Source organism: Pantherophis guttatus, chromosome 16 (assembly GCF_059756535.1).
Source record: "Pantherophis guttatus breed Tessera chromosome 16, ASM5975653v1, whole genome shotgun sequence".
In the NCBI taxonomy this organism is placed as follows: Eukaryota; Metazoa; Chordata; class Lepidosauria; order Squamata; family Colubridae; genus Pantherophis; species Pantherophis guttatus.
The window spans coordinates 1,278,701-1,305,048 of record NC_142078.1 but is presented as its reverse complement, the minus strand read 5'-3'; the positions used below and the strand labels follow the sequence as shown (position 1 = coordinate 1,305,048).

The 26,348-nt window shown below is 48.5% G+C and overlaps 1 protein-coding gene and 1 long non-coding RNA gene across 2 annotated transcripts in view; both read right to left on the bottom strand.

The window, feature by feature from the left end:
- Window positions 1-16,465, bottom strand: part of OLFM1 (olfactomedin 1) — a 53,331-nt gene extending 36,866 nt beyond the window's left edge. Inside the window, exon 1 of the mRNA XM_034427171.3 lies at window positions 15,894-16,465. Coding sequence (XP_034283062.1) covers window positions 15,894-15,959 — 66 coding nt within the window. The 5' untranslated portion in view covers window positions 15,960-16,465. The remainder of the gene's footprint in view (window positions 1-15,893) is intronic.
- Window positions 16,466-16,706: 241 nt separating this feature from the next.
- LOC132709538 (uncharacterized) overlaps window positions 16,707-26,348 on the bottom strand; it is a 52,258-nt gene continuing 42,616 nt past the window's right edge. Inside the window, exons 2-8 of the long non-coding RNA XR_009620602.2 lie at window positions 22,718-22,797; window positions 19,988-20,053; window positions 19,449-19,503; window positions 18,740-18,897; window positions 17,767-17,913; window positions 17,046-17,178; window positions 16,707-16,824 (exon numbers count right to left, since the gene is read on the bottom strand). This is a non-coding gene — a long non-coding RNA (uncharacterized LOC132709538). The remainder of the gene's footprint in view (window positions 16,825-17,045; window positions 17,179-17,766; window positions 17,914-18,739; window positions 18,898-19,448; window positions 19,504-19,987; window positions 20,054-22,717; window positions 22,798-26,348) is intronic.

Genomic DNA, 26,348 nt, shown 5'->3' with positions numbered 1-26,348 from the left:
AAAAGGGCCACATTTGCCCACCCCTGGTCTAGCTCATTGTGTGACATTGCATATCTGGCCGAGAGGTGGATTCTTCTCTCTCATTCATTTATGGATTGAAACTGTGGGGACCCAAGAGGTAGGAAGATGCCCCCCAATATCCCAGGTACTAGAATAATCTTTTTTATTCAAAGACTGCCAAGAAAATTAGGGATTTTCAAAGTTACAGAAGTCAAATAGGACACAAGTGACTATACCTTTCCAGCTACCAAACATGAGTTAAAATACAAAAAAGAAAAATTGTGACAGCTACCTCATCACTTAGCTCACCTATTAGAATCTACCTGGTTGGTTTAATTAGGAAACAATAGAGTTATTTTCCTTTTTAGCTCATCTGTTGATTTATAACCTGCTTTTGCTCCAGGTGTGCAATCCCCTTGCCTTCTGTGAAGTGGGTTAGGCAGAGACTATGGCAGGCCTGAAGCCCCAGGGAGGGAGGACTTGAACCCTCGTCCTAATCCCTTCCCTACTGACCCCCTCCTCTAGTCACACACCTGCTGCCCCTTGTTGGAGCAGGGCTGGAAGGAAGCTTGTGAGGGAGGGGCTCATCCGGCAGCCAGTGTGAACAGAGGCCAGCTGTATAGCAATACCAATATCACTTAGACTTATGTACTGCTTTACAGTGCTTTACAGCGCTCTCTAAGCAGTTTACAGAGTCAGCTTATTGCCCCCAACAATCTGGGGCCTCATTTGACCCACCTCAGAAGGATGGAGTCAACCTTGAGCCTGGTGAGATTTGAACTGCCAAATTGCAGGCAGTCAGCAGAAACAGCCTGCAGTACTGCACTCTAACCACTGCCCCACCATGGCTCATATGGAAAGCAGAGGAACTTGGAGTGCCTGACTCTTGGTCAAAGAGCAGGGTCATTTGGGCAGTTGGGAGTCTGGGTCCCCCTCCAGGAAACCAGGACTGGTCCAGAATGAAAGCGGGGAGGCTGAGCGGATTCAGGGGCTCCCTTAGCTTCTGCTCAGAATGGGAGACAGCTTGACAGACTCTTCCTCCAGCCCTCCCTTCTCCCCATGCTTCCTGGGGCCTCTTGGAAAACTTCATTCCCCACCACCACCACACACACACAAACACACCTCAGAGCCGCCTTTGCACTTTGTATATGTCCTGGTTTTGTGTGGACAACATTTTCTGGGCCTGAATCTGTGATGGTTTCATCCACCGGCAGTTGCATCCGTGTGGGCTGCCCACGGATGGCCGCACAAGAAAGCAGAGTGGGTGGATACGTTTCTCCCTCCCTCCCTCCCTCTTTTTCGGGAAATGACAATTTATTTTAAATGAGAACAGGTGGCTCTCTGTTAGGCGTTTGAAATGCCATTAGAATATGCCTGCTTTAGTCTAATTTGCAAACACGGAGCCAGCAGACAGCCTGTCCCCATTTCTCAGTAGCCAAGGCAGCCTGTTCCTTGTTCCTTTTTTCCCGTTCCCCTTCAGGGAATTGATCGGGGAGATAAATTGGACCTGCAGCTTTGAACTCCTTTGGGAGACAGAAGGGAGCTGTCCCTGTGAGGTGGCAATGACTCTGGATTCAAAGGCAGGTTTAGGGCATCTCTGACTTTTTCCCTCCCCACCCCCCGTCTTTCCCACCATTATTCTCCTCTCCATTCTTTGCTCAGGTGGCACCCCTTTGTCTTTTTCTTTCCGTTTTTGTCTGGGCACAAACTGTCCCCAAAAATAGCAATAGCACTTAGATTTACAGTGTGTACCACTTCACCGTGATTTGCAGCTCTCTCTAAGCAGTTTACAGAGTCAGCATAATGCGCCCTCGACAATCTGGATTCTTATTTTACCAACCTCAGAAGGGTAGAAGGCTGAGTCAAGCTTGAGCCGGTCAGGATCGAACTGCTGGCAGAATTAGCCTGCAATACTGCATTCTGACCACTGCGCCATTAGGCAGGACTCTTCAAAATAGCTATTCCCACATGGATATTTTAACTAAAAGGGGCATTATGTTTCTCTGAAAATTAACCAGTTGATGTCACTTGCTTCTTTTTGGGGGGGGCATCCAGCAGTTTGGCCACCAATGTCTCTTGTCAAGAGAGGGGATTTCAGTGGTCAAAAAATACACGGGGGTTCAGTGGGCACCTGTGACAAGGTTATAGGTCAGCGTTTCTCAACCCCAGGAATTCAAACGTGAGACGGTTTCAACTCCTGCTGGGGAATTCTGGGAGTTGAAGTCCACCCACTAAAAGGTTGTTGAAGCTGAGAAACTCCATTCGGGGTCATTCCTGACACGTCTGAACTGCTCTCCTCAGTGCCCTGTTTCTCTCAATGCTTCCTCAGCTGGAAAGATTGAGATTTCCTCTCCTTCATATTAAGTTTTCCTCCTGTAATTCTGAGCTTCAGGAGTCATTTTTCTTCTGGTAGGAGTGGAGCCCTGGGTGCCTCCTGGTTTTCAAAGGGCAGAGAAGCCCTGGGATTGGGTCGGCCTCAGGAGGAGGCAACTGCGCTGGATGGACAGAAGCGAGGAAGGCAAAACATTCCAGCTTAGGTTTTTTTTTTCCTAAAAAATATATGGAAAAATCTCTTCCCTTGTATTCAGAGGAGGTGAGGATTTTCAGCTCCTGAAAGAGCCAGATGTGGAGGAAAATGGACTTCAGACCTTTTTCATTCCAAATATCTGCACAAATTTTCCTGTCCTGAAGGTGAAATTAATTTATGTGATGCTGTGGTTGCAACAGAGCTGGTACCTTCCTGGTACCTGTCTTACCTGATGTTAATTAATACATTAATTAATTTAAGTCACACAAATTAATTTAATTTAAAAAATAAATTTACAGCGGGCATTGCAAACAAAATGCCACCCTGCCAGTATGCTTTTCACTTCCAGGAATGCCGCTACACACACACACACACACACAGGCTCCAGAACAGGGAGGTGACTACAGAACAGACCCAGGAATTGCCTGTGGGGGGGGGATCCCCAAAACACGTTTGCCTCCACATGTGCAGCTACATTGTCAGGACAAGTTTTCAAACTCTCCAATGAAACTTGTAGAGCCAAAAATCTTGTAGAGCCGAAAAAGATGTTGAGACTCTACAAAGAGAAGAGCAACACAGAGGTGGGTAAAATGAAGACCCAGATTGTTGGAGGTGATAGGCTGAATCTCTAAACCGCTTAGAGAGGGCTGGAAAGCACTGTGAAGCGGTATAGAAGTCTAGGTTCTATTGCTATTAATGAAAAGAAGGACATGATAGCAGTCTTCCAATATCTCAGGGGCTGCCCCAAAGAAGAGGGAGTCAAGCTATTCTCCAAAGCCCCTGAGGGCAGGACAAGAAGCAATGGGTGGAAACTCATCAAGGAGAGAAGCAACTTAGAACTCCCTGACAGTTAGAACAATTAATCAGTGGAACAGCTTGCCACCAGAAATTGTAAATGCTTGAACACCGGAAGTTTTTAAGAAGAGATTGGATAACCATTTGTCTCAAGTGATGGAGGGTTTCCTGCCTAAGCAGGGGGTTGGACTAGAAGACCTCCAAGGTCCCTTCCAACACTGTTGAATAACAATAACAGAGTTGGAAGGGACCTCGTTATTCTGTTATAGTAATTCTTGCTCAATAAGGACCCCATGTAGCCCCCATGTGAGTAAGGCTCTGGCAGGAGTCAGGTTCTCCAACTTGCTGGACTCAGGGACAGCCAGATGTTGGAAGGGCCACACTCCGCAGGTCCCATGTTTGAACGGGATGCTGCCTATGTCCCTTGTATGGCAAGGGACCCCAAGGAAACTTTGCATCCTTGACTCAGCATGGGAGGGGAGGCTTCCCCCCCACCCATCTTAAAAGGTCCCCTTTGGCCACCCAGGCATTTCTCTTCCCTTCCTCGTTGGTCCAGATGCCAGCTAGCCTCACATTCCTTTGCACGAGGGTACTAAGCCTGATGACAGACAGAGAACTCCTGCAAACAATGACCCAAGGCTGAAAATTACGCCCCCTCCTCCAATTTTTTTTCCATGCTGAAAACTGATGCTAGTGAAATGCTGCATGGTTATCTCCTTGATACGGGGGCTCTGGCTCTGGCTCTGGCTCTGGCCCGAGACTAACCCCAGTCTCTCTTGTTCCTCACTCAGCAAAAAAAACAAAAACCCTGTTTCCCAAGGCAGCTAGAAAAGTCCAGAGAGAATTGGGGGAGGGGGGAGGGCAGATGAGATCTCGGAGCCCCAGCAAGAGGTCGGGGAAGCTGCCCTCCTTCTCAAGAGACACAAGCTCCAGGCAAGGCGATTTGGTCTGCAAGCAGCCACTGCCAAGGGGGGTTCCTGACTCTTCTTAGCCTTTGTAGCTTCCACTTCAAGAAGAAAACAAGGAGTCCCTCTTCCCTTTTCTCTGAGCCCCAAAGACCTGAGCTGGCTTTCCTTTGTGGCTCTGAGCTGTTCCTTTCCAGGTGCTCTTGAATTACACCTCTGAGCAGCTGCAGCCAGAAGAGGCAGGACTCTGGGAGTTGCAGATAATGAGTTAGGAGGGCTATAGGGATGGAGTTCTTGCACACCCAGGTGTGACCAAGATGCTTAGTGCTTGCCAGTTTATAAACCAGAGTTGCTGGGATGGAATGGCTCAGAGTGATGTGGGAACCTAAGCCCTGGTGACACAGTGGTTAGAGCGCAGTACTGCAGGCTACTTCTGCTGACTGCCGGCTGCCTACAATTTGGCAGTTCGAATCTCACCAGACTCACGGTTGACTCAGCCTTCCGTCCTTCCGAGATGGGTAAAATGAGGACCCAGATTGTTGTGGGCAACAGGCTGACTCTAAACCGCTTAGAGAGGGCTGTAAAAGCACTGTGAAGCAATGTATAAGTGCTATTGCTATTGTGGCCAGAGCTTTCATTAAGCAAAACTGTGGTTTGGATCAAAGATGGGGTGCGTATGTGAGCAGGGGCTTAGCATTTCTGTGAATCAAACTACGCCCACCTTGTAATTTCTTCATAACAGGCTTTGCCTCAAAGGGGCTTCCTTTGAGTCTAAAGAACTGTTCGCATTGCCTAATTCAGAGCGATTTGGCCAGGGTGGGATGGGTGTGTTTGTGTGTCAAGCCTTTTATTTGGGAAGTGTCTGTGGGGGAGCCTGTTTGCAACTTTGAAGGGACATCTGCATTACGGCTAGTCCCAAATGCCCAGAGCCTGGAGGGTCTCCACTCACTTCCCAGAGCATCTTGATTATTTTGGGGGCATTTAGGGCAGGGGTGAAATGCTCCCGGTTTGGACCAGATTGCCTGATCTGGTAGCAATGGCGGCGGGTGGTTCGGAGAACCGGTAGCAAAAATCCCTGCCCCCCCCATGCCCAACTGAGCCGCACAATCATCAGAGGCTTTTTTTTAACTTTTAAAAGCATTTTTTCTACAACCTCTTCAGCCAAAAAAATGCTTTTAAAAGTTAAAAAAAAAGCCTCTGATGATCGCGCGGCTCAGCTAGGACCGTCAAAGGCTTTTAAAAGCATTTTTTCTACAACCTCTTCAGAAAAAATGCTTTTAAAAGCCTCTGACGATCCCAGCTGAGTTGCCTGATCGTCAAAGCCTCTGATGATCAGGCAACTCAGCTGGGATTGTCAGAGCCTTTTGAAAGCATTTTTTTACAACCTCTTCGCCGAAGAGGTTGTAGAAAAAATGGTTTTAAAAGTAAAAAAAGTAAAAAAAAAGAAAAAGGCCACGCCCACCCAGTCACATTACCCCCCCCACACACACCAAGCCACGCCTACAGAACCGGTAGTAACAAATTTTAGATTTCACCACTGATTTAGGGGACAGTTAGAATGCAAACATCCAGCACTTTTATTTGGAGATTATTGGGTTGGGTTGGTTTTCATAAGAATATTGCAAGTTTGGCTAGTTTATTCAAAAAATACAGTAAAAAGAGAAGGTAAGCAGCTGAGCTTCAAATTGCTGTATTTTGAACGCTGCGCGCAAATGCATTAGGCTCCTATGCACTCACAGAAACATTATTGCCAGTTTGGTGTAGCATCTAAGGCACCGGCCTAAAAACCAGGAGACTGTGAGTTCTAGTCCTGCTTTAGGCATGAAAGCCAGCTGGGTGACTTTGGACCGACTATCCCTTCAGCCCAATTTACCTCTCAGGGTTCTTGTGGGGAAAATAGGAAGGTGTGTTGGATATGTTCCCTGCATTGAGTAAATAATAAAAGTGGGATACAAATAAATAAATTGGGTGTGTGCACTGCCTTGTGCTGATTAAAAAAAATAAAGGCAGGATAAGTTAAACACATTTAATTATTTTTTAAAAAAACCATGCTAGTTAAAAAGGACCTCGCCCCCTGGTGCCTTTGGACCTGGAAGCTCAGGGCTTCGATGGGAGGCCGACAGGCAATATTTTGTGGTTGAGATTGGAAAGTTGAACTAAATCCTGGGGGCGGGGGCTCTCTTAATGACTCTGCCCCTCTCTATTCCCAATAAGCCCCACAGAAGGAAATCCTGCTTACTTTTTTGTTTTTAAACATCCATTCTAATCTGTTTTGTTGTGGGCCCAATTTTGTGGAATCATAAGAAAATAATTAATTTAAAAAAATAAAATGATCTCTTTTTCCTTCTCTTCCTAATGTACTATTAAATGGGTTACTCCGGCTTTAAAATCTCTTTGTTTCTAACAATGATACTCCAGCCAAGAGCCTCCCACAATCGATCAGTTTTCCATTTTGAGCACTTTGCATTCCTGGTAAGACCTTTTTAAACAAATGCATGATGCTTGTTTGGAATTTTTTTTTTAAATTACAGTACACTTGTGGCTCCAAATTATTCTCTAAGAAAACAAAGGCAGTTTGTTTTTTTTTAATAAGTCAACCAGAACTGGATCCGTAAATATTTGGGTGACATGAATAGTTACATTTGTGTGGTATTTATTCTAGGATGCTGAACTGGATTAATTAATTTATTTGTCAGACGTATATGGATACTCCTCTACCAAAGGCACTGTGCTCATTTTAAATGAATTTAATTGGACTACCAAGATTTGCAGGGCAAATGGGATTCAGAATCTGCATGGAGGCAACAATTTGCTCCTGCCAGGAACACCTTTTTTTTTTTTTTTTTAATTTGATTTATATGCCGCCCTTCTCCGGAGACTCAGGGCGGCTTACAGTGCGTTAACCTTGATGTAGGCGCATCTTTTCCTGGCTTCCTATTTCTCAACTTTGCCTGTTGAAACCAGTGGTGAATTCCGAACTGGTTTACTACCAGTTCGCTGGCCGTGCATGTGCGCCATGCACCAAATGCGCGCTGTGTGCACACATGCACAGTGTACACCAAACACGAGCAGCGTGCATGCACATGCAGTACGCACCAAAAGGAGGCTTGGGAAGGTAAGTAGAACAGCATGTGGGGGGAGGTGATCAGCTGTGGCGTGCGTGGGAACCTTTTAAAAAACTTTTTAAAAGCATTTTTTACTACCGGCTCAGGCAAATAGGTAGTAAAAATGCTTTAAAACAGTAAAAAAAAAAGTTCCAACGATCGTGCGGCACAGCTGTGATCGTCGGAGCCTTTTTTTTTACTTTTTTAAAACATTTTTTACTACCTATTCGCCCGAGCCGGTAGTAAAGTAATGCTTTTAAAAGGTAAAAAAAAGAGGCTCTGACAATCACAGCTGTGCCGCTCAATCATCAGAACCTTTTTTTACCTTTTAAAACCATTTTTTTACTACCGATTCGGGCAAATAGGTAGTAAAAAAATGTGGGATAACTTTGGGCCAGATTGTCTCGCCCAGCTCTAGTAAGAGATTTAAAGAGGAGACAAGAACAGCTTTGGTGTCGTGGTGAAGACATCAGGCTAGAGAACAGGAGACCCTGAGTTCTAGTTCTGCCATGAAGCCAACTGAGCGACCTTGGGCCGGTCCTCGCTCTCAGCCCCAAGAAGGACCCTTCTGAAAATCCTTGCCAAGAAAACTGCAGGGACTTATGCAAGTGGCCTCTCAGAATGATGTAGGGTCTCCTGCTTATGCGAGGGGTTGGACTAGATGACCTACATGGTCCCTTCCAACTCTGTTAATCTGAATCAGACACAATTGAGTGGAAGAAAAGGGTCAGGGACAAAGCTTTGACATTTCGGGCCCCTTCCGTGGAGACCACTGTATATTCTTTCTCCCACTTCCTTCTTAAGAGTTCCCACCTGTGCTTTTGATTTATGCAACACCCTCCTTTGAGGTGTTATTTTTTTGGTCTCATTTTAGTCTGATCACAGATGCATGTTGCTCCTAAAAATAAAGAACAAAGGAGAAAAACTCTATCTGGAGAGGAAGCTTTAGAAAGGAAGCACAGCGCTGGGGGTGGGGGGTTTGCCTTGCAGCCATCCTTGGGTCAGCGGAAAAGAGACCAGCCTGACACTTGCTGACTGGCTGCTCAGGTTTAGCAGAGTTGTCCAGCCTCAAAACCCCCCAAGTGAAGACCCCTCCCAGCCAGAGGAGCTGCCTGGGGACCCTGGGGCAGCCTCACCCTCCCCATCCCAGTGGGGAGGGAGTAAGAAGCTGGTTTTGTGTAAAAATGGCCCAAGAGACCCCGGATGGTCCTGAAGGGAAGAGGCCGTATGAATCTAACAAATCAGACAATTAAGGCCTGATTACTTCACTTGGCTTTATATCATTTCAGATTCCTTTAATGAATTACGAAGCGCAATAAGAGGCACTAGCTAATTGGAGGCTCTAAACAACAGAAATTGCTCTCCCCCACAAACCCCAGCCATGTAAAGAGTGGTGGGAATATCAGACACCAAAGATGGTGAGTGGGAGGACAAGTGAGAGAGGAGACTTGAGAGGTGAGGGTCCCAAACAACCTGCTGGGGATGGGGACAGTAACAACCAAAAATATTTAACAGGTTAACACAGTTGGAAGGGACCTTGTAGGTCATCTAGTCTGACCCCCACGCCCCTCTACACCATTTCTAACAAATGGCAATCCAAGATGGCGGAGAAGAAGGAGGGAAACTCATGATAGATTACAGGGGAGGCAACTTTCGGCCTACCATCCTTCAGTCTGGACAGGCAAGTGGCTGTTGGGGTGATTCTGTCCCCCACTATTTCATGAGGAATGGCTACCATCCTCACCTCTCTCTCAGGATCTCTCTCAGGATCTCTCTCTCAGGATCTCTCTCAGGATTTGCACGGCCACTGGACTTCACCCCTCAAGGCTTTTCTGAAGAGTCCCAGTGATTCCTGACACTGTGTCAGGAGCTCCCCCCTTACCACCTTCCCTTTTTATTAAGGGGGGCTCCTTATTTAATATCAGAAAGACCCAAACGATCAGTCTGCCTGTTCTATCTGCCCCCAATCATCATTTTCTTTTAACAACCCCATTAATTCCCTGCGGGGTGGAGTCTAGGCAACTGAATGGAGCTGAGTGTTTACTGGCCGGATGCCCTTCCTGTCGCCAATGCAGAGTTTTTGTTCAGCAGATTGTGCCCAGAGAGAGAAATATCTGCCTCTACCTAGGATTGAATTTACCACCTCCTGATTGTGAGGCGAGAGCTCCACCTCTAGGCCAGCGCAGCACTCTTCTATCTGCCCCCAATGTGCAGTAAGAATTGATGTGCAAAATCATGTTTCTGAAGCTGTCACAAGAACCGATGTGCAAAAAAACTCTCATTCTCCAATGAAATATCTCAGTGAAACTTCTGTTGTTGGAAGGGAGCATCCAAGGTTAGCGTTGGAGAGGCTAATTTGGCCTTGGGTTGCAATTCGTCTAAAGACCCAGACAGGAATTGCAATCCAGCTGGGTTGAAGAAGGAGATGTGCCAGATGGGGAAGACAAAAGAGGGAAGGAGCCCCTGCAGAGTTTCAGAAAGCCACATTGGGGAAAAAGGACGTTCCCTTCTCACTGCAAAGGAAACACTGTAAGCAGGGGTGGGATTCAGCCAGTTCTGACTGGTTTGGATGAAGCGGATGCTAATTTTACATCTTGTTTGCCGAACCGGTAGTTGCAAGGACTGGCTGGCCCCGCCCACCCCACTCCGCCTCTCCCAGGAGTCTTCACGCAGCCCGTTTTGGATGCAGGGCCCGCGTGGAGGCTCTGGGAGGGTGAAAAATGGGCTTCCTGGAAGTTCTGGAAGTCTGGAGAAGGGCCCATTTCTGGCCTCTGGAGGGCCTCCATAGCCCGGGGAAGGACACTTTTGCCCTCCAGAGCCTTGGGACGGTAAAAATGCCCCCCCTCCCCCCGGTGCAGGAGGCCAAGTAGGCCACGCCCACCATGGCTACGCCCACCCAGCAACCAGGCAGAGAACCGGTTGCTAAAATTTTTGAATCCCACTCCTGGTTGTAAGCCACCCAGAGTCAAGTGGTTGGGGAGATGGATGGCATAAAAGTTTAATTAATAAATAAATATTTGTGCAGTAATCAGACAGCGGTTGATCCGCAAGATGAGAGCACCGAGGGAGAAGGAATTGGGCCTGGGTCCGGACAACTTTAGCTGAAGTGCCCTTAAGGACTTCTCCTCCAGCCTTGGGACAAGAACAACAGACAAACTGGGCAGACCATAATCCAATAAAGCCGATTTGGAGAGGAACAAAGAAGAACTTAAGGCAGACATTAAACCAATCTATATTAAAAGAGAAAGAATTTATAGAAAGTGCTGTAAAAAAAATTGGAATTTTTCTTTAAAGAAAATAAAAGAGAAGACCTCTTCAGAACGTATGGGATACAGCGAAGTCATATTTCAGAGGATTAGCTATAACCTATATAACCTGTCAGAACCTGCTGGATTTCACCCCTGCCTATATGGCTAAAAAGAATAAAGAGAAAAAACCACAGGGTACGATGCTAAGGGAAGAATTAAGAAATTGGAGTTAGAACTTCAAAGAGATCCACAAAAGACAACTCTTAAATGGAGATAATTAAACATAAATTAAATTTAATAGAGTCAGAAGAATTGGCTCAACAAATCAAAAGGGCAAAACAGAATTTCTTTGAAAATGCAAATAAATGAGCCAGTGCAGCAGAGGGTCAACATTTTCGTATTTATACCAAACATGAAGTTGTTGACTTCAGAGTTGGGTGACCTTTGATTTTCAGATGATTGTCCTAAGGTAAAAGGACATTGTAGCCATCTATTTTTTGTTTTTTCCTCTTATCCAACATTATTTCCCATATTTCAAATGAAGGTGATAACGCTATAGCAAAACTTTCAGTTATTGGTGATTTTTTTTAAAATTCACACCCAATAATGTAGCCCCAATACTTGCAAAAGCTATTTGAATGCTATTGATAGGAACTTTTTCTGCTACAACCCCACATAATCAGTTTAAGCTTTCAGGCTGCCAGTCCATAGTAAGTCATGAGACTAAATTACAAGTTGCCGAGGTGTTTCACTCATGACTAATTCTTCTAATCCTGCTTTCCCCAAATTCCTCTGGCGGTGTCAAATGCCAGCTTCATAGAATTGGAGAGCCCATTATTCCCAACTGGCATGGCCTCTGAGGTTGATGAGTAACATGGCTGGATGTTTTTGGAGCAATTGGGCTGTGGAAGGCCTGTCTAATCATGTCTCGGACAACAAGGACCCAGGATGTGTTTAAAGCCATAATGAAGAAATCTGACCTTCAGGGCTCAGATCAACACAGGTGAAATTCTGGAGAAGGGCTCTGGCTGTGCGCCCCATTGTTTGATCTGATGCAGTCATCCCAGTCGTAGGATCTCAGGGAACCTGCCCTCTCAAGAGTGCACTGCAAATGTCCTCTGACCAAGGGATGGGCTTTGCGGCTGAGCCAAAGGGTTCAAAACTGGGAAGGTCCTCCAAACCCAGCAACTTAAAGACCAGTCCGATCTTCAGAGACGTCCCACAGACCTCCAAGTGGCCATCTCACCTTCTGTCCCTGCGGTGGTATGGAAACCACCCAAAACCTGAGTATGGACAGAATTCCACAAAGAACAAAGAACCCAGAGTGCAAATGTTCCGCAATTTCCCACCATTCCAATCTCAGACCAACATTTTCATCTTCAGAAGCTTCTGCCAAAGGTTTCTATTTCAACAGCCCTGACAACCATTTCAGGTTTAAATGTGAGCAAAAAGAGTAAGTGATCAATCAGAGGGTCTGCTAGAAAATCTCCAATGTTCTTTCTAACCCTAAAATTCTATCTGTCCATTACCCACCTTTCTGTAGCAACTGTACAGACCACTCCCAAGGCAGTGCATACTTTAAAATAAAGAAAACAATGTAAGATTTAAAAAGCAAGGAAAAGGACAGTTGTTGACATGCAAAATCCACAATAAAGAGGTCATTTCATAGGCATTCTAATGGGAGGCCCACAACCCACACCTGAGTGAGACAGGGTCTGTAGGAGCTTCGGCACTTGCTGGGTGTTTGGATAGCAAGGGTTCTTTTAAAGGAGCTCTCGAAGCAGATCTGAAGGCCCAGAGAAGGGCGTGAGGAGGAAATGGACCCTGATATGGATAGATAACAGGGGTTTAAACATCTTCAACTGATCTCACAAAGTAATTGGAATCAGTGCCAATCTTTCAGGACGGGCATTCTGCAATCCCAGTAACCTCCGCTAGTCAGATGTCCAACTGGAGCTTCGCAATCCTTCCAAGCGTCATTGGCATTGCCACTATTGACAAAAACCACATATCCATCCTTTTGCCATCTCCCAACATTCTCCACTCTTCCCTCGGCCCATCCTGGGGTTGCAAAGGATGAGATCTTCCTTGTGGGGCAACACTGATTTCTTAGCAACTGCTTGTCTTCCAGCTCCGGCCTGGGGTTTTTATTCTGCTGGCTTCATATGCATGGTTGCCTTCTGTGTCTGTTTACATCCTATTTCTGCCTTCACCATGAATCTGGGAATAGGACTCCCTCCATCTGGGAATGGCATGGCATCGGGCTGTAACTTCAATCTGCTATTGGGGGCACGATTTAAAATCTCTGTGCATTTGGGCTTTGCTACTGAATGTTTGTGATAGGAAGGAAGGTGTGCATTGATGCTGCAAGTGTCCCAACTCGAAAGCAGCTGAAGTGAAACAAAAGGAGGCCCAGTCCACAGAAAATGGTAATTCAAAGCAATGGATCGCAGAGAGAAGTAGGAGAAATAAAATAAGGATCTAAAGATCAACATAACCCCTCTTAGAGTGTCCCTCCGAGTCAAGATAATCCAATGAACAGGAATAGAAAGGGCACCATGCCAGCCAACTCCTGGTACCAGAGGGGAGGGTCCAAGCTGGGCAGTTCAAAGCATCAAAGCCAAGTCAGGGGCACCAGGGGGGAGCCCCTCTGGGTTCTTCTATTCCACCACCACTTGGGGCGACTATTCCCAGAGATGAATAATCAGAGCAGGCCGAATACCTCCAGATGTTGCAAGCATCCAACCTCTGGATTATTACCAAATTAAGCAGACTTGACCAGTCATGGGGATGATGAAGATGATGGCTCCTGAGAGTGATGGGGAAGAGGGGATTGGACCCTCTTAAGTCAACCTCTGCACCTTTTGCTGCACAAGTCCAGGACCTGGACTGTAGAAAGATGAGTTTTGCCTATGGGGGTCCCGGATGTAGAAGGGTCTTTCCCACCACCTGTCAAGGGGGAGCCAGTGAGGGTTTCTTACATGCAAAGCAAAGGGTTCACCCCTGAGCTTCCTCCAGCCCCAGCCCCACCTTCCCATGGGCCTTCTCCAACTGCTGCCTGCAGAACAAAGCTTGATAACGAATGCCAAGATCAGAAGGAGCACAAAAGCAGAACCACTCTAGGCACTGCCTCCCTCCCTCCCTTCTACCCTGCCCATCATCAAGCCCATTTATTCGTTCAGCCTCTTCCAAATCGTGGTTTTATTATTTGAGGCATGTAGTAGTTACAGAAGCAACATTCTGGCCACAAGTGAAATGTTGGGTGGATTTGGGTATTGATGATTAGCCTAAAAATCTGAGGGATTTCAAAGGAAGCAAAAAAATAAAAATAATAATCATTTTGACTGAAGATGACAGACTTCCTGGAGGATGTGGGATCGTCTCTTTCTCTGAAAAGATAAAGGCAGGAGCATGTGGGGTAAAACCCCCAGATTGTCTATTGCAGACAGTCAACTTCCGAGAAACTTTGACACGTTCACAAACTGGCTTTTAAAAGAAAGAAAACGGAATTTGGCTGTTTTGTTCCAGAAAGGAAGCAAAGCAAAGGCACACCTGCGTAAAACCCATTTTTCCACTGTCCTTGTCAGTCACAGTAGCATCCTTACACTAGAGGATGAATCCTGAGCCCACAAAGAATTCCTAATTCAAGTTATGCCTCAGCCGGAAATTCTCAGAAGATGAACTAGGCAAGAGAGCTCTTCCCTCACGGGGCAAAGAGTCGTCACAGTCTACCTTACAAGGCTGTCATGAAGATTCTTGTAAGCACGTGGCCGTGCTTGGAAAACAGTAAAACCCAGGCTTTCAAGGCCCCCTCCCCCAATGGGACTGGCTCCCCTGCTCTTTCACACAGCACCCTTGGGACTTTCGGGTGAGCTCAGCCTGGCTCAGCCTCTTGTCAATGGAGATGCAGCTCTGGCTGCATCCAGGGAGCGAGAGGTTTGTCAAACAGCCGCAGTGGTTGTGTTGCTAGCGTCCTCTCTGCCACGGGTGAGAAGCCTGAAAGGTGGGGGGGGGGCTTCTCACCTCCACAACAGCCAAGCCTTCTCACCCAACTGGGCACATTCTGGGGGGAGCCCGAGGGAGGGTCTCTGTCTTGAAGCCCTCCCCACTGTCACTGCCGCTCTTCCCAACTCGCTTTGTTGTGTGTCCGGTGGAAAAGCAGAGCCGAACAAAAGCAGCTCTCTTGCCCTTGAGGAAAATATATGGGGGGGAGGGGGGAATGCAGGTGCTGCCTTGGTCAGGCAGGAAGGTGGCCACTTAAAGTGTGGGGGGAGGGAGAGACACTGCCAGGCAATGTGAGGGTCCCTGGAATGATCTCCCTCATCAAGGAGCCCTTCTCCAGCCTGGGATGGTGGGGAGGGGGGGCTAAAAGGCACCTCAAACCTGCAGGGCAAGCAGGAGAAAGCTGTGTCCATTTCACCTGGGCTTTGTCCACTTCTGGCCCATGCGCAGTTCTGGGCAGGGAGTAATAGCTGCTCTCCCCCTCTCTCCTTGTGCGGCGCACACACACACCACACACACACACACACACAATACCCACAGTGATTGCAGTCAGCCAGCAGGCTTCACCTGCCCTCCCAATGACAAAAATAGCAAAACAAAGGCAAGTAACCCCTTCCCTTTTCTCCCCCTCCCCCCTCGCCCCTATTTAGCAGCCCGTGTTCCACGAGGGCTCCGGGTCGCTCGTCTTTCAGGCCAACCAGGGCAAAAGAAAGGCGGGCAAGGAAAGAAGCGGAGGGCTCTCAAGGCTCGGTCTCCTCTGCGAGGCCACTTTGGGCTTCCAGGCAGAGCAAAGGATGCTGAAGCCTCCCCCTCCCCCCCCTTGGAAAGGAGCGCCCAGACCGGCCTCCGCATTGGACCACTGGAGGAGGGCTGGGGGCGAGCCAGAGCAGGTCTTGCAAAGACACCCCGCCTGGGAGACGCTGCCCTCCTTGCCAGCTCCTCCCTCCCTCCGGGAAAGGAAACTCTCGCCCAGGGAAACCGTCCAAGGAAGGTTCTTTTGGGGAGGGGGGAGGCCCGGGGCCCCGGAAGAGACTTCCTTGCTCTCCGGGAAGACCCCCGGCCTCTCTCCCCACGTAGGCCACGAAGGGACTCAGCGAGGGGAAGGCTGGGGCGGTGGGGAGGGGGCGCCCCGCGCTGCCCCTTCTCCGACCTGGCCGGGCCCCCTTTCCCCAAACCCCACCCAGCTGCTCGAATGGGAAAACCGGGCGGGCCGCCGTTCAGCACCACGGACAGCGTCGCGGCTACTCCGGCCGGCCGGCTGCGCTAGCGGGACCCCAACTTCCCCGGGGCGGCGGGCGGCGGGGTCACCTACTTGGCTGAGCTCGGTGCCCATCAGCAGCAGGACCAGAAGGCTGAGCAGCTTGCGGGCGGGCGGCATGGCTTCGGCGGGCGGCTCCAGCCACGGGCATCGGCGGCCGCGTCCTCCGCTTCAGGCGACTCGGCGCTCCCGACTCCCTTCGCAGCCCCGCCGAGGAGGCGCTGGCGGGCTCGCGGGTGGCGGCGGCGGCGGCGGCGGCGGGCGGTTTAGCAGCCCGAGGCGGGACGGCTGGAGGCAGAGGGCATCCTTGCCGGGCGCGGCTCCCCCGACCCGGCTTCCTCTCCGTCGCCCGCCTGCCCTGCCGGGGCTCCCAGGCCGGGAAGAGGCTGGCGGGAAGCAGAGCCAGCCGAGCCCGGAAGGGCGGTCTCCGCTCCGCCGCTGCCAAAAGTTGGGAAAGCAGGTGGAGGAGGAGGAGGAGGAGGAGGAGGAGGAGGAGGAGGAGGAGAGGGGCGCGGGGGATCGGGCGGAGAAGGCAGGGAGGGAGGGAGGGAGGGGAGGAGGGGAGGGGCGGGCAGGCGGGCGCCGCGAGAGCAGGGCCGGGAGCGGATGTGACATCAGGCGGGGGCGGGGGGGGCATTTGATTAAACAGAGGGAAAGTGAGGCAGCCACGGAAGGGGCAAGCGGTGCCCCCCGCCCGCCCTCTGCCCAGCAACCCCCGTGGGCAGCCCGGCTCTTCAAACGCACCGGCCGCCCCTGTGGGAGAGTAGCCGCCCCTCCCGCCTGAAGAAGCTTCTTGGGTGAGAGGCGAAACGTCTTCAAAGAAAAACCAGAAAGTCCAGTTGCCTCCCCAACCCCCCCCCCCCGCACCTTTGGGATTTCGGATCCTTCCGAGCTGAGGTCGCTCCGTCTGGCCGGCAAAAGCTTCTGGAAGGCGGCCTTCGGGTCGTTCTCTGGCTCTCGCGGGCAAAGCCGCTTCATCCACCCCCTTAAAAGTTTACATGTGCTCTATTGATTGATTGATTGATTGGTTCGATTTATATGCCGCCCTTCTCCGGAGACTCAGGGCGGCTTACAATGCGTTAAGCGATAGCCTTCATACTTTTGTATATACCTGCTTAGTAGGGCTTTTGCCCCCCCCCCAACGGTATTCTATTTTATACAAAGTCAGCTTATTGCCCCCACAAACCGGGTCCTCATTTTACCTACCTCGGAAGGATGGAAGGCTGAGTCAACCTTGAGCTTGGTGAGATTCGAACTCGCAGTAATTGCAGGTAGTTGGGGTAGTTTTCCCTCCAGGTGGGTGCAGAAAACCCGTGCTGGCTTTGGCCTCCTTGACCTGCTGTTGTGTGGGGTTCTGATCAGCTCAGGTGATTGTCCAGATTTCTCTGGATTTGAACTTGAAACTAGTCCAAGGTTCCCCCCCCCAAAAAAATCCATGTGCTAGGAGCCCACAACATGTGTTAACAACCCTGTATGGCTGGAGAAATAGAAACCAGGGGTGGTTGCTCAACACAATTCCCTCTGAGTTGTGATGCATGCCCACCCACCCTTTTATAAACCAAACCTATAAGTCAAGCCAGACAAGGAACAATGGATGAAAACTGAGCAAGGAGAAATTCAACCTGGAAATAAGGAGAAACTTCCTGACAGTGAGAACAATCAACCAATGGAACAGAAGTTGCCTTCAGAAGTTGAGGAAGCTTCATCCCTGGAAGCTTTCAAGAACAGACTGGACTGCCATCTGTCAGAAATGGTGTAGGGTCTCCTGCTTTGGGGGGGTTGGACTAGATGACCTCCCAGGTCTCTTCCAACTCCATTCATCTGTTAATCACCCTTTTTTAAAAAAATCCAAGAGTGGGAAAAGGCTGTTCCATGATGGAAGGTCAGCCCAGGAGCATCCTTGAAAGAGAGAACTGAGCCACCTTACCTTGGGGTGGCAACTTTCCTGTAGATCCTCTTTGATCCCTTTGATGGCTTCCTTCCTCTTTGACCTCTTCTGGTCAGTGGACTGGGGAAGCCTTGAGAGAAGGTCCAGATCCTTCAGTGGGTGCAGGGCCCCAGTGGGATCCAGTGGCTTTGTGAGGCAAATTCAAAATGACCTTTTAAGATTGCACCAAAAAACTCATCTATTGAGTTACATGAAAGAAAGTTTGTCTTGGAATTTCTTTGGAAGGAGAAAAGAGTTGGGGTGGGGTGGGGTGTCTTGCACTTGTTTAATCCCAAGGCAGACAAAGAGCATATGTGCATGTGCACGGCATACAAATTGAATTAATAAATAAATAATAAATAAATAAATGTTCTCCTTCCCTGGCTCCCCCAATCCCATCCATACCCCAGAAGGGAAGTCCTATAGATTTTCTTCTCCTTCTCTTAAAGCTACTCAGAAAGTCATTCTGCCCAGAAATTTGCCATTTGGCTTCTTGAATAGGCCGTTCTGAACAGGCCTCCCTTTGGGACAGAGATTTTTCATGCTGCAAATTATAATAAGGATGGTTTAACACCACACAGCTTGTCCTTTCGGAGGTGTGGTGGTCCATCTGCTTTGGGGAGTTCTAGCACTGAGTCCAACCAATTTCAGTGCATGTAGGTTGATGCGCCTTAAATCCTAAACTCGGCTTAACTAAACTATTATTGCATCCGCTTTATCCTAGGAAACAGACCAACTTAGTTCATGACACATGTTAAAGTATTGGCTGGGTTCCCACAATATGCCAACCCCATTTTAGCATTTTAGTGTTACCTGAAGCCAGTTATTTTGTCACAATAGTGACACTGGATAGTCACAGCTGTCCCCAAAAAACACCCCACAATTGTTTGCTAATTTTTTCTCTGGTTGGACACATTCAAACAGATTAAAATGATTGGTGTTTCAGTGTAAGCTAACATAATCAAATACTTGCCATTTCCTTGTTGAATGCAAATCCTCAGCCTGAATGGAGAAAGACTTCTATGATATGACGTATCCAACTAAGGAACAAAGAGATGTTTCCAGGAGGCCCAGGAAAAGGGGAAGAAACGAACCAACATTTCCATGTCTTCAGAACCTGCGATATGGCTTCTAAAGATGGAGAAGCTTTCTTGATCTATCATTGTCAAACATATAATTTACGCTTCCTGGTTCACCCCTATAGTCCCATAAGAATCTCCCTGCTAGAACACATCTGGGGCATGGCAGGGTGTGTGTGATGACCTGGGACAAGGCACAAAGGTCACACAGCCAGGCTGAGAGTTCAAACTCCCCTTTAATGCTCCAAATTTCCCCCCAAACGCTTCCACGTTCTTGGCAAGTCCCAGAGCAAAGTTCACTCACACACACACACATACACAGCAGCCTCTAGCTATGCCCAGTCCAGCAAAACAAGGGAACAGGGATATGAGTCCACAAACCAAGGAACAAACAATGAGTCCACAAAGTCAGGAAGAAGCAAGCAGTCCTGCAAACACCAAATGTCTGTCCTGGCACACCCAACTCTACCAATTCAGCACTTGTTCCCAACAAACACCTCTCCCCACAGTGTCTCCTTAAGTCTCAAGTCCCCAGGTGTGCTTTGTGAAGAGGGGTGGGGTGCTCTCCTCCCAAGTCATCAGGTCAGCCTGTGCTGTTCCCACCTTGTCTCCACTCTCCATGCTCGGGGATCAGGAGGTGGCAGTCCTTGCTCATTGCCTGAGAGAGAAAAAAGAGGAGAGAGAGAGAAAAGAGGAGAGAGAGAGACAGAGAGAGAGAAGGGAGAGAGAAAAGAGGGGAGAGAGAAAGAAAAGAAAGGGGAGAGAGAAAAAAGTGGGGGGAGAGAGAAAAGAGGAGAGAGAAGAGAGAAAAAAGAGGAGAGAGAGTAAGAGAGAAAGAGGAGAGCGAGAGAGGGGAGAGAGAGAGAGAGAGAGAGAGAGAGAGAGAGACTTTCAATATGTGTCCCTCCTTCCATGCCCAGTGCTGGGCCTTCTTCCTGGGATGTGGAGGTGGGGGAAACTTGCTTCTCCTCCGCCCTGCCCCCCCCCCCGAGGCTTTCGGCAGCCTCCTTGCTCCTTTAAGAGCGGCGCAGGCAGAAGCCAAGGCAATCAGGCAGTTGCCACAGTAACAGCACCAACTTCTCTCCCGGAAACAAGGGGGAGAGAAGAAAGCAAGCAAGCGGGTGTCCTTCAGAGAAACTCACCCAGGATGTCACAGAGATGGTGTCAATATTGCCGATGGATTCCATGTGTCAAAGAGATGGCATTTCCTTTCAAAAGAAAACATCTCTGTGATCCACAAGTATATGTGTGTGTGTGTGTGTGCATGTGTTCACACGTGCATGTACACCCCAGAATGCCCTATACTGTCATTGCTTCTCGTGCCTGGACACATCAGCGCTGCCTGTCTGATCGATGAATTCCAAGCTGCTTTCCAAGACAGAGTTTGGTGGCCGCTGCCCTCTTGGTTGACCTGGGAGCTATTAGTTGGTTAGCAGAGCCTCTTCTTGTTCCAGGCAGAGCCTGACTCCAGGGACAAATTGTTCCCCCATGTGAGACGGTGTCAGAGCAAGACGTGGCTGCCCCATCACTCAGATCTAGTACATGAGCTGTGTCGGGTAGGTGTGAGGTAGGGAGGAGAATCGGTGAGAAAGGAGACTTAAAGGCTGCTAAAAGATGAACAGATTAACAGAGTTGAAAGGGATCTTGTAGGTCATCTAATCCAACTCCCCACCCAAGCAGGTTGCGTCCCTTTCTGGATCGGGACTCCTTACGCACGGTCACTCATGCCTTCATCACCTCCCGCCTGGATTATTGTAACGCTCTCTACATGGGGCTCCCCTTGAACAGCACCCAGAGGCTCCAACTGGCGCAGAGTGCGGCCGCACGGGTGGTAATGGGAGCGACATGGCGTTCCCATGTAACACCTCTCCTGCGCGAGCTGCACTGGCTCCCAGTGGTCTTCCGGGTGCGCTTCAAGGTTTGGTTACCACCTTTAAAGCGCTCCATGGCTCAGGACCTGGGTACTTGCGGGACCGCCTACTACCACCAATAGCCTCCCACCGGCCGGTACGCTCTCATAGAGAGGGGCTCTTCCGGGTGCCGTCGGCCAAACAATGCCGACTGGCGGCCCCCAGGGGGAGGGCCTTCTCTGTGGGGGCACCTACTATCTGGAACGAGCTCCCCCCAGAGATACGGAGGATCCCGGATCTGCGCACCTTCCGCTGCGCTCTAAAGACCTTATTATTTCACCAGGCGGGCCTGGCCTAAATTTTCTCCCTCTTTTATAAAAGATTTTTAATTTTTAATATCTTTTGGTATTTTATATATTCAAATTTTAAAATTGGTTTTAAATTGATTGGGGTTTTAATTTGTCTGGGCCAAAACTATTTAATTTGATTTTAATTCTACTTTTAAATTTTATATGTATGTATTTTATTGTTTGGCTGTGCACCGCCCTGAGTCCTTTGGGAGTAGGGCGGTATAGAAATCAAATCAAATAAATAAATAAATAATAAATAAAGCAGGAGACCCTACACCATTTCTGACAGATGGCAGTCCAGTCTCTTCTTGAAAGCCTCCAGTGATGAAGCTCCCACAACTTCTGTTCCATGGGATGATTGTTCTCAGTGTCAGGAAATTTCTCCTTGTTTCCATGTTGAAAAGGCTTTCCTTCCACAGAGAGCAGACAATACATTGGCCAATCCAGTCCCGTCTGCAGCTTCCGGCACTGTAGAGGCTGTTCTGGGGTTCAGAGGACAAGGAGGAGGACAGGAACCAGAAAGTACATCCAGTGCAGAGAGACTGAAGGAAACACCCAGCTTTAAGAAGAGAAGACCGAATGAGCAATTGAGGGGCTCTTTGAAATCCTGCAGAAGGAAGTCAAGACATCCCTTGTGTACAGGACCAGTGGTGGGTTGCTGACAGTTTGGACCGGTTTGGGCAAACCGGTAGTTCCGATGATTAGCTGGCCCCGCCCACCTGCACCTGCCCTATCCTGTCCTATAGTTCCTTCTTTCTGGCTCAGCTGGTGTTGTGGCCCGCCAGCAGCCTGTGCGGATCGTGGCTGATCTCGACGAGGAGGAGGCTGGTGTGGTGTCAGGCCAGCAACCTGCGCAGCCGGCGTTCGCGTCGGACAGCGAGGAGGCTGAAGAGGATGTGGTGCCAGAGGCGGAGACTCAGCCTGGGCCTTCAGAACCTCCAGAGGCTCCTTCAAGTGCAGAGAGCGAAGTGGAGGAGCCTCTCCTCAATGCTCGAGCACGCAGGGCTGCCAAAAGGCAGGAGTGGCTACTCAGGAGGAGGAGGTCTCCTCGAGAGTAAGGCTTGAGGATAATTGGCCATTGCCTTAGCCTATTTAAGTCACACGCGGTTAGTAAGTTTCTTGCTGGAAACAACTTGTAATTATCATCAGAGCATTTTTGGAAAAGTCTTATCGTATCTTGCTTTCTGGGCTGGTTGCCAACCTTTGCCGGACTTTGGTTTATTCTTGCTACTTAATAAGTTTGATAAGGACCGTTGGTGTCTGTCAATAACCTCGGGAATCCGGAGCTGGGGCAGAACAGCTGATTTCCACACCTCCGCTGTTCTATTGACCAGGGCTGCCTTAGGAGGTAAGCAGCTGAGCTTCAAATTGCTGTATTTTGAACACTGTGCGCAAGCGTGTTAGGTGTGCACACAAAGCCCGCACTCGCGCGAAGCGCATGCTCACAGAACCGGTTGTTAAACTGGTTGCAGCCCACCACTGTGCAGGACCCTCTCTGCTCTCTGTGGAAGGAAAGCCTTTGGGCAGCCATTAAGTCTCCTTCCTACCCCACACCTACCCATGTACTAGATCTGAGTGATGTCTTGATTTGAAACAGTCTCACATGGGGAACAATCTGTACCTGGAGTCTCTTCATAAATGATTTAGATGAGGGACTAGAAGGGAAACTCACCAAATTTAGCAGGAATAGCCAACACCCCAGAAGATAGGCTCAAGCTCCAGATGGATCTGGACTGACTTGGACACTGGGCTCTGTTGAACAGAATGAAATTCAGTTAGAGAGAAAAGTAAGGTTTTACACTTAGGCAAGAAAAATCAAATGTACAGATACAGAATAGGCGAAACTTGGCTCAACAGCAGTAACTGTGAGAGGGATCTTGGTATCCTACTGGACAATCAAACTTACGAGACCGCCTTCTGCCTCCGATAGCCTCCCATCGACCAGTACGCTCCCACAGAGAGGGACTCCTCAGGGTGCCATCAGTTAGACAGTGTCGACTGGCGACCCTCTGGGGGAGAGCCTTCTCTGTGGGGGCACCTGCCCTCTGGAACGAGCTGCCCCCGGAGATTCGTCGGATTCCCGACCTTCATACCTTTCGCTGCGCCCTTAAAACACTATTATTCCATCAAGCAGGGCTGGCCTAAAATATTTTTAATGGATTATTTTATTTTAGATTGTTGGCCAAATTATTTAATAATTTTAAATTGTTTTTAACTTTTATATTGTTTTTTTTATCTTGGCTGCACACCGCCCTGAGTCCTTTGGGAGAAGGGCGATATAAAAATTTAATATATATAAATATAATTCAATATGAGCCAGCCGTGTGCTGCAGCTGCCAAAAAAGCCAATGCAAGTCTAGGCTGCATTAACAGAGGGATGGAATCAAGATCAGGCGAAGTATCACTACCACTTTATAAGGCCTTGGTAAGGCCACCCTTGGAATGTTACCTACACTTCTGGTCACCACAAAACACCAAAAAAGATGTGGAGACTCTAGAAAGAGTGCAGAGAAGAGCAACAAAGATGATTAGGGGTCTGGAGGCTAAAACATGCGAAGAACAGTTGTTGGAATTCCTGACAGAACAATTAAGTAGTGGAATGGATTAAATCCAGATGTTGTAGGTGCACCATCATTGGATGCTTTAAGAAAAGACTGAACAGCCATTTGTCCAAAATGATAATGGGTGTCCTGCTTGAGCAGGCGGTTCGACTAGAAGACCTCCAGGGACCCAACTCTTATTCTGACCCAGATTGACGTGCTTCACTTAGAGGAAAGAGGATTCCAACTGAATGTTAGAAAATCCTTCCTTAAGAATGATTGGACAGTGGAACCAGAGACTGGGGGAGGGGGGCTCAGGGCTCCCCTTCATTCAAGCAGGGGCTGGACAGTCATCTGTCTGGAAGGGTTGACCCATCTGTGCAAGGAGTTGCCTTCATGGACTCACTGCCTCTTTTCACCTCAAAGAGTTTTTAGATAGCTGCAGCCAGCTCCCCATCTACCATTCAGCGCACTGAAGACCCTGTTATTCCGCCAGGCAGGGCTGTCAATATAATAATTTTAAATTGGGGTATTTTAATTTTTAGGGTTTTAAATCGGCCAAATTTATTTAATTATTTTAATTTTTAATTATTGTTGTGTCTTGTGTTTTTAAACTGGCTGTACACCGCCCTGAGTCCTTCGGGAGAAGGGCGGTATAGAAATAAAAAAAATATAATAAATATAAATATATATAAATATATACCATGACCAGCGGTGCTATTCAGCCGGTTCGTACTGGTTCAGGCAACCCGCCAGGCTCTATGCCGTCCTGTTTAGGCAGGTATTCGAGGCTGGGTGCATGCGTGGAAGGTGTGCGAGTGAGCAAAGCGCATGCACAGAAGGCCGGGCGCATGTGCGAAAGGCACACATGCAAAGTGAGTGTGCGCACATGTGGCGAACCAGTGGAAAGAATATTGGAACACTGACCACGACCTACACATCCAGTGAGGCCGACCAGGTCTCTCTGAAGCCCTTTGGGCCTCTCCCTTTGTGGCCCCAACATCAGTTTGCTGGTTCTGGCCTGGTGAAGGATTGGAATGGGAATAAACAAGGCCAAAGAAAGGAGTGTTTCTATTTTGCTTCTCAAATCCTAATTGCGAAATTTCATGTTTGAAGTAGGAATAGAAATACTTGGAACATGGAAGGGGGAATGAAGCATTTTTATCTGGCATTTCTTGCAAGAACCAAGTCTGCCAAGATGTTGTGTGGCTCAGGTGCAGAATTGGAGGATCTGAACTGGATCCGGAGGGGTCAAATGAGTCTTCCAGATGGCTGCTTTAAAATGCATCCCACACCACCTCACATGTCTCCTTGGGGCACCTTAGCTCTAGGGAACCCCACAGACTGTCCATCCGTTCATCCTAACTCTTCTAGGGTTTCTTTGTTTAGTAGAGCACCTGAATGAAGAAAGCACAGCTTGAGTAGCGATAGCAATAGCCCTTAGACTTATACACCGCTTCACAGTGTTTTACAGCCCTCTCTAAGCGCTTTACAGAGTCAGCCTATTGTCCCCAACAATCTGGGTCCTCATTTTACCCACCTCGGAAGGACGGAAGGCTGAGTCAACCTTGAGCGGGGCAGAATCGAACTCCTGGCAGTGCAGAGTTAGCCTGCAATATTGCATTCTAACTGCGCACCAAGGAAAGAAGGAAAGAAGGAAGGAAGGAAGGAAGGAAGGAAGGAAGGAAGGAAGGAAGGAAGGAAGGAAGGGCAACAGCAATAGCACTTAGACCTCTATACCACTTCACAGTACTTCACAGCCCTCTCTAAGCGGTTTACAGAGACAGCCTCTGGCCCCCAACAATCTGGGTCCTCATTTTACCCACCTCGGAAGGATGGAAGGCTGAGTCAACCTGAATAGAGCATTAAGTCATCCTCTTGGTTTGCAAATAGATTATTCTTTAAAGTTGTTGTTTAGTGAGATGAAAAGAGAGAGGCAGTGCTATTTCTCCTGGCTTAATTCTGCTTTAAAAATTCACCCTATTAAAGCATAAATGCAATGCAAACATAAATAAAAAGAAGAAATGTAAACCAGGCATTGAAGCAACAAATTGCAATTTTTTTATTTTTTTATTTTTGTTTCTTGGTTGCAAGACTGATGCTGGCTTGTCCAAAACCTACTTTAAAAGAAACCTGGCTTATCAGTGTGATAGGTGAACAGCCTCAGGGCTTTTCTGAGCCTTTGAAAGGCAGGCTGGGTTGGAAAACATCTGGGGAAACACCTGGAGCTCCCCTTCTGCTCTTGCCGGAGGGTCTCTTTCCTGCTACCTGCTTCCTTCTCCCCAGCAAAGAGCTGCTGCCATACAATACATTTAAAGCAGTTATTGGGTTAATTTGCACAATGTATTAATTCACAAACCTACCAAATGTCCACCTTTGCACAGCACATCAGATGAGATTAACAGAGTTGGAAGGGACCTTGTAGGTCATCTAGTCCAACCCCCCCCCAATGCCCAGGCAATGGCCATCCAGTCTCCCCTTCAAAGCCTCCAGTGATGAAGCTCCCACAACTTCTGTTCCATGGGTGGATTGTTCTCACTGTCAGAAAGTTTCTCCTTATTTCCAGGTTGAATCTCTCCTTGGTCAGTTTCCATCCCTTGTTCCTTGTCTGACCTTCAGGTGCCTTGGAAAACAGGTTGACCTCTTCCTCTCTGGGGCAGCCCCTCAAATATTGGAATCACATCACATCAACATTGAAGCTTAATGCTCATTCGATGGAACAACTGTAACTAAGCTGGCTAAATGGGTTGTGTGAATGAAAGC